Source organism: Arvicanthis niloticus, chromosome 6 (assembly GCF_011762505.2).
Source record: "Arvicanthis niloticus isolate mArvNil1 chromosome 6, mArvNil1.pat.X, whole genome shotgun sequence".
NCBI lineage: Eukaryota > Metazoa > Chordata > Mammalia > Rodentia > Muridae > Arvicanthis > Arvicanthis niloticus.
The window spans coordinates 29,190,840-29,206,154 of record NC_047663.1 but is presented as its reverse complement, the minus strand read 5'-3'; the positions used below and the strand labels follow the sequence as shown (position 1 = coordinate 29,206,154).

At 37.6% G+C, this 15,315-nt stretch overlaps 1 protein-coding gene across 3 annotated transcripts in view; it reads left to right on the top strand.

Annotated features, from left to right (window-relative positions):
• Window positions 1-15,315, top strand: part of Ca10 (carbonic anhydrase 10) — a 500,017-nt gene that overhangs the window by 73,349 nt on the left and 411,353 nt on the right. For all 3 annotated transcript variants that reach the window (XM_076936024.1, XM_034507461.1, XM_034507462.2), the window contains one exon: window positions 12,420-12,494. In XM_076936024.1, coding sequence (XP_076792139.1) covers window positions 12,420-12,494 — 75 coding nt within the window. The remainder of the gene's footprint in view (window positions 1-12,419; window positions 12,495-15,315) is intronic.

The window sequence follows — 15,315 nt, the reverse complement described above, 5'->3', positions numbered from 1 at the left end:
TCCTCATTGAAACAGCAGAACGGTCACATCTTTCCAGGTTTGACTTTGCAGATAACTCAAGTTCCGCTTAGTTTCCTCTAGTCTTGCTTATTCACATGGTGGCATCCTAGTTTGGCATGTCCAGACATGCTCCTAATTTACCTCCTTCACTATCTAAAAGAGCATGTGACAGCATCTGCTATGCAATACAGGCTCAGCATATTCTAAGTGGATCATAACCTGCCCAAATGCCAAAGAAGTGTTGAACAAACAGATCATGTAAAGATATAAATAAATAAATAAATAAATAAATAAATAAATAAATAAATAACTATGTAAGACTTGCAAATAAGCTTACATCCCACCTGGGATGATGGATTCCAGGAAGTTACCACCTCAGCTTTACCCTTCAGCACTGGGTTTGTTCACACTTTGTTCTAACAAAGGGCACTGCCTCTTTGTATGAGTTTTATGAACTTAGCTATTTTCTTGTTTCTAGGCTCAGGTACTATCTCCAAAGTTTCCTTAGCAACTGCACATGGATTCACAAATGTCACAGATGTCTTTTGAGGCTCCTAAACTCTCCTTTGGCCAACCAGAGTTATGTCTTTCCTCTTACAAGTTGATTGACTCAGCCTTCATTTGGGCTTCATTGTTTTAAAAGAAGATTCTAAAGCAGGAAGGACAGGGAAATGAATCCTAATTTGATGAAGTTAATTACATGACTAGAGCAGTCTAATGACTGATAAGAATGGAAAATTGGCCAATGGCAAAAAAGCTATTATGACACATTAGAAATAAGACTAGGTGAGATACTAAAGAGATGTTTGCAAAAGATGTGGGAAAGAAAATTATAGCATCCTCCTACAATTAGATGGATTAAAGATCATCATTTTGTCCATTTCCTTTTGTGTTCTACTAATGTTATTTTCTTTGGTCTTACACTGATATTAAATTATAAGGATAGTCTATAATGAAAATTAACTAAGCAAATGGGGGAGAGTAGAACATTTCTAAGTGCTATTTTCCATGTCTTTAACCCTCTCTTGAGTTTATTAAACACCGTTTTACTTGACATCAGTGCACCTATTATTGTAATAGATAAGTTATAACATTTACTTTTGTAAAATGTCTAATTCAGTTAGACCAGCAGACTGGTAACACAAGACACAAGTTTAAAATATTTAAAGTAATTAGATTGTTCCAGGCATTAGACAGCCTAGAATATATGCCAGATAAACACAGTAGGGGATCTTGGAACAGGAAAAGGACAGTAGGTTACAAACATATGGGTTGCAAATAAGATATGTATTTTAGCTAGTAAAACTGAATTAGTACTGGTTCATTGATAAAATAAACATAACATACAAGATAAAAATAGTAGGGAAAGGTTATTTATGAAATAATTATAGCTGTAGTATACCTGTAAGGCTTCTAAAAATAAAAAAAAAAAACAGTTGTAAAATAAAAATATGGATATACATACACAGAGAGAGAGAGAGAGAGAGAGAGAGAAAGAGAGAGAGAGAGAGAGAGAGAACAGAAAATACAGAAAGAGAAAGAAAAATAGACACAATAAATGATACTCTACAATGACTTTCTCACATATACTTCCCCCCCCCCATTCTTACTGGCACCTTTCTCTGTCTCATTGTGAAGATTTTTTTCCCCCTCTACACATCTCTAAATCTTGGACATCTCTGAGGTCCATTCTTAGTCTCTTGGATCCTGCACAGGTTTTTACACATTCCTCTAGGCAGCTTTACAGAAACTTGTGGCTTTGGACAGCACCTGTGAGCCAAAGAACCGTGGGTGTGTCTCATCTTAACTCATCTAAACTCATAGCTGACTTGGTGTCTTCCTGTGGCTGTTCACTGCCCTCTCGAATGGGACACTCAACTTCACTTCACGTCATACTTACAGCTTGTGGCTCCCTGTCTCCTCAGTCACAACTAAGCAATAGTAACAACTCCTAACTCTATTTGCCCAGACCAAAAGTTAAGAGATAAGTAACAGTTGCCTTTGAAGACTGGCCTTATGTTCCTTCACTCAGCTCGTGTGCAGGTCATGGGAAGTATCTTCACCAACACTGCCCACGTGGAAGCTGCCATCACTAATTTTGCTCGCTCTGTCCTACCTCTCAAGTAGAATCTCTCTGCGTCTTTATGAATCACTCCTACTTTCCACTTCTGTGTTGCTTAAAAAAACAAATGAATAGGTTTTAGAAGTCAGGCTAATAATCAACCTCGCTAGAGATTTCCTCATTGATTTTCAACTCTAGTTACCTTTGGACCTGCTAACCATGATCTCATGCAGGCTGTCCCACACCGACTCCTCTTCCCCATCCACCCAACACAAATATATTATTGACATCATCTGGCTTGAGGCTTACCCAGCATGCAAGGTGATTCTAGGCCATGCCTTATCTCTCTGCTCCGAGCAGTTGCTTTGTCACTCTTAATAGCAATCTATGATGCTCTGGGTGTTTTGCCTCATTTTTATGGTCAGAGGTGAGGGCTCCAAATGTGAAGAGAAAAACAAAATGTTGAGTTCTATACTTGTCTTTCAAATTCAAAAAAAAAATAAGGAATGGTAAAAAAAAAAATATGTAAACAGTCCACATATGGCATTTTCCCCCTCATTTTTAAATGAAACACACTGTGTAAAATAAAAGTAGGTTTGCCCTGGCTTTCATTTCCCCAGGCACAGTGTCAGCTCCTGGTGCTTTTCCATCTGTCAAGAGGGTATGGGCCTGTCAACCAATTTGAAAACACTTTTGTCTACATTCCCTCTGGTACAAATATAGGCATTACACCAACAAGTCTTTAGATAGACAGAAATCACCCAGCGATCACGCAGTTTATACTCTAAGATTGCATAATAGACATTTTTACTCAAGTATTTATTATGGATTCACCTAACTTTTACCTGTAGTGTGCTTACCTTTGCATTTCTCATGGGGCTTTAAAATCAGGTATATCAGTGTCCTTAAAGAATTTATAATTTAATATATGAAAGACTGGTATAGAAGCAGATGAATTATTGAGTGAGGTCTTAATTCTAACATGTATAGTGACACATAATACTGGACACATATAAAGGAGAGTGCAGCCTGCTAGGGAATTATGAAGGCAGAGCTCTGGAGAAAGGAAGTTATCCCTGGCCAGTCCATATGGTACCCTGGAGTATAGTGACACGGGCAACTGTGTCCTGAGGTGAGCTACACCATCCTAGCCATTCTGCTTTCCACATAGAAGAGAGAATCCTGTTAAACATTAAAGGGAAAACAGTGATGTATTGGAATATATAACTTTGCATCATGCATACATTTTAGGATTTTTTTTTTTTTTTACTTCTAACACATAGTGTTGTCCTAGTCAATGGATGCCATGATTCCTTCCTTAAGTCACCTCCTTGAATGGAGAAAAGAAATTTCTCAGACAAAATAAAGTAATCATGTTAATGTCTTCTAAATGTCTCCTCCATCTATTTGGCTCCATCCTTTCTGAACATGAACCATACAGGGCATGTGTGTCCTACTGAGTTCCAGACTATGAAAATTCATCCCTACAGTGTGCATGCTTAGGGCATGTGGAGCATGTTTTTACTGAAGCTGCAGTTTTACCAACATCTCTCTTCCTATGCTGGCCAGATCATTTCCAGTCTCTTCCCTTATGGACCACGTCCTTCCTCACATCACCTCTCCCCTATCTGATATCACATCTGGGTCTTGAATATTGCCAAATGATTACTATAATTCACACATGGATGTATTTTCAGTTTTCTTTTCTCTTCTTTTCTTCTATATCTAGGCCAGCTGAACAGTTTGAGTTATTTTACAGCTCACAAAGAGAGGTGTCACAAGAGTTGATCTCAAAAGATGATGAGAAAGCTTTAGCATGTGAAAGTGGAGTTATTTTGTCCATGGTGACATGTGAGATTCCCTAGAGTCATCCAGAAACATGCACTGTACAATTGTAGAAGGACTAATGGGGACCAGGAGAGAGTTCCAGCTTCCTTTTGACTGGCATGGAAAACAGTATGGGATTATTCAGCTGGTCTTAGAAATTTCTTCCAACCTTGTTGGTTGATTTCAACAGAAATAAGGTAGGGACCATGGCATCTTGAATGTGGTATAGAATCTGGTGGCAAATTTCAGAAGTCTGGAAAGTATTTAGTGTTATACATATATCCTGTGGTATATGTTAATCTGCTTTCCTTTTCTGAAGTAGCTTCTAAATGTTTGAGTAAGAACTAAAATCACATGACCAGAAAAAAAATCATCTTTCTAGATTTAAAGCAAGTTTCAGAAAACTATAGCTTGTGGCTTTTGTTATTGGCACAGGGCAATGTAGAATTGTAATTTACATACTACCCACCATGTTCTTGTACTACAGTGGCAAATTTAGCCCTTGGGACAGAACAAGTGTGATTTGTCACCATTCTATGACCTTTTAAAAGTCTTTGTGCCCCAATTTCTTTAATCTTTAAAAAAACGGGGGGTAAGATCGATGATCATCCCATCTCTGCTCACAATCTGAGATTCTGGGTTTTCTTTTGAAACCCCCAAGTTCAAGCTGGGGCAAAGAAACAAAAAACAAAAACAAAGATGATCAAAATTGAGATGTATTTTTCCTGTCTGTAAATATCTCATCTGACAGGGGTGGCAGCTTTTATTGTTAGGACATTATTATTATTATTATTATTATTATTATTATTATTATTATTAACTTGGATTTGTCTCAGAAGCTGATTGCACATTAAGCAAAGAGATCACAATCCTTAGGCAAAGAGAAGCTGAGGCTGCTCTCTGTTCACCTGTCTGCTCTGAGGAATTCTCAGTCATCCCTCCACTCCCAGGAAATCAGATGCAAACAAAGAGATGACTGCCAGCATCTGGCAGGAGGCCTTAAATGGGAACCCTGTCCTTCTGTAGGTATTTCATCTAAAATAAACCTCTTGTGGCAGGGAGCAGAACTTTAAATGAGATGGCTTTTAAATATGTGTGCCCCATCTTTCTAAATTGCCAACCAGTATAAATCCACATTCAATATCCAGAGGCATTTAAAAATATTATATATTATTTTAAAAATATAAAATATACAATATAAAATATATATCATGATACGCTTTCAGTTACTATATATAGTAATATATAATATGTAGCATATTTTATATAGTATAATATAGTAATATATTAAGTTATATAATATATATACTTTCAATTTGTACATATATACATATATATGTATATTAATGTATATATGTATATACATATATATACACACATATATATATTAATGTATATATGTATATACATATACACATATATATATGTGTGTGTGTATATATATGTATATACATATATACATTAATATACATATGTGTATATATATATGTATATACATATATATGCATATATATAATATACATATATATATACATAATATACATATATATATGTATATATGTACACACATTGATGGACATCAGATGGACTCTATGCTAGATAACTGACTTTTGAAGGGTAAATTTCATCCTTCAAAATGCAAGTCAAACTTAGCTTAAACTCCCACTGCCCTTTTATCTCTACCTGTGAGCCATCGTGCATGTGTACGCACACATATACACACACACAATTATATAAAGACTCATAAGTCCTACTGTAAGCAATATTGTAACAGGAAAAGTAAAATAAGCATGATGTGAGCATCATGGATGTCAGAAGACTATTTCCATGAGTTGGTTCTCTCTGCTATGTGGATTTCAGGTATCGATCTCAGAGCACTGGGTTTGGTATGCCTTGGTTTAGTATGCTAAGCCATCTTAGTAGCCAACTGTATCTTTCTGCCTCTTTGGTTGTGAGCCTTAGCCCTTAACAGATGAGACATCTTCCCAAACCTACTGTATCTTCTTGGTAAATGGTTCCTTTCATCATTGTAAAGTGACTTTCAATATCTCCTCTGATTAATTTTTGTTTGAAGTCTCCTTTCTCGGGTATTAGGACAACTACATCTTCTTGCTTTCAAGCTCCATTTACGTGGTGTGCTTTTCTTATCTATCCTTTACCCTTATTTATAGCTGTGTTTGTCTTGACCAATAGGTGTGTTTCTTATATGCAACAAGCAGAGATCTGTGTCTTAGTCTCATTTGCTAGTCTCTGTCTTTTAATCAGAGAGTCGAGGCTATTGACATTCAAAGATATTATTTGAAGTTATCAATTCCTATCATTTTGTTTTTGTAATACTTAGTACCTTCCTAATCTTCTGTTGTCAAATGTCTTAGTTTTTCTTGTGTCCAGGTACATATGTTTATCTGTTTCTTCAATATCTGATTCTCCTAAGTCAACTAAAGTAATTAATTAATTAATGACCACTATATTCTTTTGAGACAGCGTCCTTATGTTAGCCAGAAAGCCCTAGCTATTGTTCTATTTCTGTTCACATACAGTACAAAAAGTAAACAGACATGTGTGCAACTATGCCCTGCTTTTTATGTGAGTGCCAGGATTTGAACTCAGATCCTCATGTATGTACAACAAGCATTCTTACCTACTGAGCCATATCTTTAACCTCTTATTAAGAGTTTCAGTTTCAAATTTTGGTTTGAATGTTTTTCAATATTTCTCCCTCTTTACTTAATTTACCTTTCACGTCCTATGAGTTCATTCAAGAATTGATTCATGTTCCCACTGGTTATTTTCAAAATATTTTTATCATCATTTTTCCAAATGCTTTATCTGGAATATCATCTAACATACTTTGTTATTATGGAATTGATCATTTTTTAGGGGAGTCTTGCCTCCTTGGCTTTTTTATGTTTCTTGTGTATCTACATAGGGACTACATAGGGAATTTATAGTTGGGTCATGATTATATATTTTTTTTAATCCACTGTATTCTTTCAGTGGAAGTATTTACAGTGTTCCAGTGAAATGGTTGTGCAGGAGAAGTTGTATTTTCTTCCCACTGGTGTAGTTCAGTGAGACTCCCTCCTTCTGTGACTGAGACTGGACATCTACTTCATGGGGCATTCAGTGTAGTTCTGACTCAAAGATTCTCCCAGAAGGATTTTGCAGGTATGACCTCAAAATATAGTTCCCTGACACCTACCCTCAGTTCCTAGGGTGGGCTATGCAAGGAAGGCCTCTTTTTCTAGAATGGCTTAGCCACCACTCCCTCAGCAAGGTTTTCAGTTGATCCTATTTTTTTTCTTTTTTTTTTTATTGGTTATTTATTTACATTTCAAATATTGTCTTCCTTCCCGTTTTCCCCTCTGAGACAACCCCCCAATCACCGCCTGCCCTTTGTTTCTATGAGGGTGCTCATTCTCCCCACTCACCCCTTCCCACCTCACCACTCTAGCATCCCCCTATGCTGGGGCATCAAGCCTCTACAGAACCAAGGGCATCCCCTCCCATTGATACCAGATAAGTTGACTTCTTGACACTATTCCAACTGAATGCCAAGAAGAGGAGGGGCTTTCCATGGTACCCATATGGTGTGTAGATCTCAAGATTCCTTTCTGGCTGGACTGAAATTCTAGTTCAGTGATGAGTTCATCGTTAACTATGCTTTTGGGTTCCACCCTCTCTTTCTGTTTCTTGCCACGTGGCACTTGTCCTTTGCATTGCTATCCCAACCCCCATTTTCTTGCTAGATTATATAATGCTCAGATATTCTCTATACGTTCTAAGGCCTTCTCTTTGACTTCAGCTCTGGTCTCAGGCATGTGCAGTGGCACTCCGCATTGGTGCTAAGCACTGCCACTTCGTGCAGAGAGTTCTGAACTCTCTCTTGGTCTACTTTCTTTGCCTGTGTATGTATTTTATTTTTTCTTCTGCTGAAAGTTCAGTTCCTTTCTTCAGTCTCCTACCTCAGGGGATGAGTTCTCTCCAACTCTCCTCATGTTACCCCTTAGAGCTTCTAGCTGCCTGAGTATGAAGGTGTGTGGGTATTGGCTGCCATCGTCTCCCTTTGTAAGATCTGTCACTTTCATCTCTTTACATAAAACATTGTCCTCTGCTTAGTGCTCAATATAATACTTCGCTGTAGCTTATTTAGAAGACATAAATAATGTTATAAATAGTCCCACAGGTCAGAGATTGTCAGCAGGGTGTCACCATTCCTAGAGAAATATTTTAGAAATTAATGAGGGCTCTTGAGAGTATTATGATGAAAAGGTGTAATTAGCTCCAATGAAGGTAGTGGTGATGGCATAGATGCCGTGTGCTCTCTAATACGTCAAACAGTTCCAAATAATGATAACTGATTCCATGTTCCAGTAGACATTCAAGTGAGTGGGAAGATGTTTTATTTGTCTGAAACCATCAGTTCCACTTTACATGTGAACACAAAGTATCTTTTTACATAGTTTTACTAACAATACAAATGTCCCACACAAAGTGTGTGTTCCTCATTGTTTTGCAAAAATCACCTCTGTCAGTGAGGCCATGATTCTGAAACTTCCCATACAACACCATGACATTATTTATACATGTTTCAATCCAGCATCCAATTTCTTCACTTTATGTTCAAGTGTGTCATACCCAACTGTATAACATGTTAAAACATATAATATTTTATCATAAATCATGTGTGTTGTCACTTTCTTATGGAGTTGCAATTGCAATTAAACTGTTACACTCATCATAGTAGTTTTCTTTTCTTTTCTTTTTTTTTTTTTTTTTTGAATTTTACGTGTGTAATTTATGAGCCCCAGTTTCTTTTGTGAGTAAGGAATAGTAGAGAAAGTGTTTTAGGGTTCATGAGCCAAATGGCTTCTCTTACAGCTTTTTCAGACAAGTATTTTTCCAAAGAAAGGAACTGGTGGGTAATATGTAAGCAAATGAACACAGTGAGAAGCCAAAATGCTTTGTGAACACTGAAGTTTAAATTTTATATAATTTCACATCTCATGTAATTCTATTTTTTTTTTTAATTTTTTTCAACCACTTAAACATGCAAGACCATTCTTGGCTCTTGAGACCTACACAAATAGGCAGTGAGACATGTCTTCTAATAAAAGCTAGTTTCCTAATCACTGCTCTATAGAGCATTGTGTACAAGCTTTTACACACTGAAATGGTATTGTGATAGAATATATTTCTTTAATTTCTTGATTATGCTGTAGCTAAAGGTTTTTTTGTTGAATTTTTGAAATCTGTGCAAATACTATAATAAAAAGTTAGCAGGGCTACACTAGGTTGGGGCCCACATGATTATCTCAGCCAAGCCTTCTCAGAATCAGACATTTCTTCTCACAGTAGATGGGAATTAAAACAAACACACAATGGATGTGCAGAGCATGGGAGACTTTGGAGCATTCAGTCCTAAATGAGATGTCTTCATCAAATCCCTCCCTTCAAGGCTCAGAGATCTATGAGGAAGAGGAGGTGTAAAGATTGTATGAGCCAGAAGTTACGGGTAACTCCAAGGAAGCAGTGTCTTCTGGATGCAGAAGGATTGATGCAAATACAAACTGTCAGAAATGCTTGCAGCAGGTTTAAGCCAGATGTGGTTCCAGCCCTTGAAATAGGAAAGTGGACACAGGGCCCCACCCCTAATTTAGAAGCTATTTGCGATTGATACCTGTTGGCAAAGAGAAAAATCAGTTTTCTCAAATGGAGTGCCACAGGGCATCTCGACCACACTCCAGGGTCGACCCCATGCTCAGAAATTGGCCACCACAAAATTAACTCCATGGTTTTGTTTTATATGGATGGTTTATGTTATTGGTTTTGTTTGTTTATTTGTGCATCGGTCTTGTTGTATGTAGAAGACACTGTTTCCTTAAAGTAACCTATAATTTCTAGCTCTTATGATGTTTCCAACTCCTCTTCCTCATAGCATAGATGGTTGACCCTTCGGGAGAAATTTGATAAAGACATCTGATTTAGGATTGAGAGCTCCCAAGTCTCTCACTCTGTACATTTTGCAGTTGTGTGCCTCTGTGGTTTTGTTTTGTTCTGTTTTGTTTTTCTTTGTCTTAATCATTTTGGTTTGTTTTGCTTTTGTTTTCACTTCTTTTTAAGGAGAGAGATTAAAAAAACCAGAAAGTTGGTAGGGAGGGTGAGGGATGTGGGAGTAGTGGGGAGAGAGTCAAAAGGCAGGATCAAAATGTATCATCTAAGACAATTCTTATTCTTTAAAAAAAGCCTATATTGCAGCTAGAGGCTGGAGAGATGACTTGGAGGTTAAGATTGCTTACTCTTTTTCCAGTGTATATGAGTTCAGTGTCCAACATGTACATTGGTAGCCTACAGCCTCCTGTAACACCGGCTCTGATACCCTCTTCTGGCCCCCATGGTCAGACACAGAGGTGTCATATATTGATACAATTAAACACAAATTAAAAACAAATTCATAAAGTCGTTTGAGAAAAATATATATGAAACAAATTGTAGAATCTTCTCCATAATTCTTATTTAAATTATGAAAGACATCCAAGACAATCCCCAATAATTGACCCTCAGAGTAAAGAAAGAAGGCTATGGTTTGTTTGTTTGTTTTATTCTTTACAGTCCTGATAAAACAAAGTGTGTGAGTTTTGATAAGACTGAGAAATTTCTGTCTGAGATAAGGAAGACTTTTGAATTATCTCTGATGCAAAGCAGATAGATAAAGTTCAGGTCCACTGCTTTCAAGCTTGTGAAAATGCACATCTGTTCCAGGCTGGCTACAGGACAGCTGGGTCCAAATCAAATTTCATTTATGATAAAATATCAAGATTTAGTTTTGATCTGTTTTGATAGATTGTATTACCTGTGAATTATACTTAATCTGTACCCAGCTAAGTGTTACAAAGTGCCCCCCCCAAAGCCATTAGGCTTGACTGTATCACTTATCATCTATATTCTGTATTTATGTCCTGAGTTACTAAGGCTTTGGAATCTCCTCTTGCTCCTGTGGTCATGCCCTTCAACATATTGAGGAAGAGAAGGAAGTGCTGTCTATCTTGTAGCGCTCAGAGCAAGGGGAGGCATCAACATGCTTTCTGAATTTTAACCCATTTTTCTCTAGCACAGAGGTATGTTCTTTGTTAATCCACTTAATGGTTTCTGGATCTGGTTTCTGGATCTGGTTTCTGGAGCTGGTCATGCCTTCAAGAACATCAAATGCAATAGAAACATCTAGACGCTATACCACATAGGAATTCGGAGGGCCAGGGAATCTGGTTCATGTTGCTCTGTCCACCCCCTAGATTCATACTTAGCAACTTGGAGCTGATAACAAATCTACAAATGGGCTCTTTGTCATCCTTCTGTGTGGTTCTAAAGTTCCTAAGCCCACTGTCTGTTTCAGATTAGATTTGTCTTTTATTTGTCTTCTGTCAATAACTATTTGTCAAGCATGGTACTGCCAAGGTTCCAGTCTCATAGGCAAGTGAAAACATTACAAGTGCATCAGGAACCCAGAGGGATTTAGCAAGTCCCTTGTCTACACAGAGCTTTGTTTTCAAGTCCAATGCCATGTGTCCATCCTTTGTAATACAAAATGATGCATCTTAGATTTGGGATTTTTAAAAGGGAAGTTGAATGGAACTAAGACAATAACTAAAGGCTTAATGTTTGGCTTATTCAAACAAATTATGAGTTTGGTTGCATCTCCTGAGTTTCTTCAGTAAACTGATATCTAAAATATGAATACAGTTTAATAAAAATTATATCTAATAAATACAAACAAGGACCCAGGTTTACATACTCTCTGAGATTTATATGCACATGTATCCAACAAGTGATGGATGTGTATGCAGAGATGTATCCTTACACCTGTGTGTGTGTGTGTGTGTGTGTGTGTGTGTGTGTGTGTAGAAGTCAAGAAGACAACAGTTAAATAAGCGAATACATTATTACTGTGTCTTTACTGATATAAAATTTTGCAAATCCCTTGAGAGCTTGTTAGGAAGCTCTAGCAAAAAATATCACAGCAATTCCTAGATCCCTGTCCTAAGAAGATGGGTCCTCCTGTGCTTGAGGTAGGTCATCCTCCTCTACTGAGTGTGCAGCTTTGGGAAGCACCCATACTGAGGTTTGGGGTGTTGTTGTTGTTGTTCTTATTATTTTTGTCTATTTTTTGTTTTATTTAATTTTATTTTTGAGATAGAGGACATGTAGTTGGATGGGTAGAAAAGAATAGAGGATCTTAGGAATAGAACTTCTTAAAATGTAGAGGAGTTAGGAACAGAAAAGTATGTGATCAAAATGTATGAAAAATCCTTTTAAATAAAATCTTTTAAAAAATATCCAGCTAACTATAAAAAAGCATAGCAAGAAATTTACATGCTAGTAGTATATTTGAAGAAAAAAGAATTATTACGAATTGTGGCCTTGAAATAGGAAAAGGTGATGATGTCTTGGATATATTCTATTTTCCCTTAACAGTGTAAACATGACTCCTGTGCTACATCTTAATCTACCTTCTTGTTCGTTTCTCCTTCAGCTCAACAGAATTCACCAAAAATCCATGAAGGCTGGTGGGCATACAAGGAGGTGGTCCAGGGAAGCTTTGTTCCAGGTAAATACACATTTATTTTATCTATTTTAAAAAAAAAAAAAAAAAACATTGTATTTCTTAAACAATTTTAAGGAGATAGAAACACTCAAAATCCCATTCATCAGTTTATTCCACAGCACTTCATTCCTGTGTACTAATAAAGTTATAACAAACAAACAAATAGAAACTCAGAACTTGGATGAACACCAGTGTTATTTCTACAATGTCACATATGCTACATGATATGGAATGTATGGTAAAAGACTATGGTCTCACTTAAGCACAGAAATCTATTACATTGAGAGAAGGCTTGTTATGTGAGCAGGGACTTGAACAGAACACATTTTTCTTCTGTGTAAACCAGCAGTCCTAAGGTTCTTCCCTCAATAGGAGCCTCCGCCAGACAGAAGGAGGAGGATAGAAGACTGAGAGCAGAAGCTGTTTGCCCACAGTTGATTAAGTGAGGACTCTCCTCTTCATTAATGAAACAGGAAGTCTGAACAGACTGATCATGACACTGAAGATTGCTGGAATGCATGCTGTTACTGATGTCATTGTGGTAGCATGAATGCTCAAGATTCAGCAGATCAAGCCAAGCACCATGTAAAAATAACAGGACATGAGTGAATCCTGTCAGCATGCAGGCATTGGACTGAGGAGCAAAGGCAGGCTACAGCCAGAAACACTTGAGTTGAGAAGGAGAACAGGGGTCCCTGTCTCTCCCACTTCCCTTACACATAATTGTCCTATTCTTGACATAATAGACAGAACCAATAACCTGTATTAACTGTAAAAAAACATAGGCCATGCTGCAAAGACATCAGAAGGAACAGAAACAAAGGAAAGAACAAGAGTTTAAAGGGAAAAGGCATGGAAGGATGACATAGCCCACAGTATTTTTAACTTACCAAATTGTGAGAGAGACAGAAAGGAAGCCCTCAAGAGTGTTGGTGTATGGTCCTCACTCATCCTGGTACTCAGAACAAAAGATGAAAAGAACTAGCTGAGGGCTCTGAATGTGGTGACAGGCCAGATGTACAGTGTCCCAGGTCACCTGGTTCACGCTTGACTGCTTTGCCTTTCTATGTTTCTAATTTCTTCTATAGAGTTTTTTCATATAAATTGTGTAGAAAGAAGGAACTCATAAAATTCCTTTCGGCATATCTGTTTTTACTTCTGTCATGAGGCAACAATAAGTATTGCTGGAGTGTTTTCATTGGAGGAAGACACCTATGGTGAAAGATAGTGGGTGACTCAGAAAAAAGTCAGGTAGCTGCTTAGAGATACTCAGAGATCACCATTCCTAACTTCACGACTATACTACAGCACATGGCATGTTGTCCTTTAGCTCACTGTGCCCAGAAAGTAAATTTAACCCACCCAAAATTAACCAGGTTACTAATGACAATGTAAGTTACATGTGCTATGTCTACTTAAGTAAGTATAGATACTGTCATTTGATATTTGTAATTGGGGACATCCCTCTCTATGATATAAAATATTTTTGTTTTGTCAAGAGAAACTGTTAGCTACACTCACAGTAGCTCAGAAGTTAGAATAATCATTACATTCCTTGTACCTGTGAGTATGGGATTAGAACAACTGAGAAATGTCCCTCATTTCTAGATCACTTCTAACTCTGTGGTGGTTGACTTGTCCTTAGATAGCAATGTTTACTGTCTTCCGTGTTTTGCCTCTTTGCCTTATACTACTTGACTACTTGCTATCTATCTATCTCCATCTCTGTCTCCATCTCCGTCTCCGTCTCCGTCTCCGTCTCCGTCTCCGTCTCCGTCTCCGTCTCCGTCTCCATCTCCAATCTATACATGTTCAAAGCCCTAGTCAGACTAGTATGATGCTGCTAAGGCAACCATGGGAAAGAATTCCTATCTTTCATTTGCTGCTGACTGAAGAGTTCTACTTTTCTTCATTTCCTGTCTGGTTGCACACTTGTTGTGGCTTGTGATGGGAAGAAATACATAAAAGCCACAGCAGTAGCAAGAAAATGGTTCATTCAGTGACAGAATGCCCTACTTTGGCCATCTTTTGGTGCCATCTATGCAGCACTTCCCTGATGCAGAACACCTTGCTTGGGACTAATGAAGAGGAACTGGTACATAGCTCTTACTCAAACTAAATTCACCATTTAAAGGGCAAGTTAGGCCACAGAGGCATGCCGCTGGAGAACCAGTGCAGTCATATAGATGATAACCATGATCCTACCTCTAGAGTGTGTATTGAAATTACTTGTTGACCATCTCAATATATGCTATCCACTAGTCACCTCAGCAGGCTCTGCTTTGCAGACAAATCCCAACTTGTTTGAAACTTTACCTCCACACAGCCACGGTGATTTTCTTCTGTTTTTGTTTGTTTGTTTTTTGTCAACAACATTGTAAATGGCTAATTTATATAATGGCTAGAGTATGCTACCATACATTTGGTCAGAGATGCCCCAGTGTTGCTGTTGAAGTTATTTCTAGGTGACAACAACTTTTAAAATCACTCTCTAAATATTATATATTATAATTCCCTCCCTCCCTACCTCTCTTTCACTCCCACACCCTTTCTTTCCTATCCCATTAGTTCTCTTTCTCTGAACAACTGACCAACACACACACACACACACACACACACACACACACACACACACACGTGCTTGAGCACTAAAGCCACAAGCCACCCTAAAGACAGTAAAATAGAAATCTAGGAAGGTCCCATTTATTATTTAAATCATCTTACTATTATACTGTGTGCATTGTGTGTGTGTGTGTGTGAGAGAGAGAGAGAGGAAGAGAGAGAGAGAATGTAGACATATGCATGCTGTATGGTACATATATGG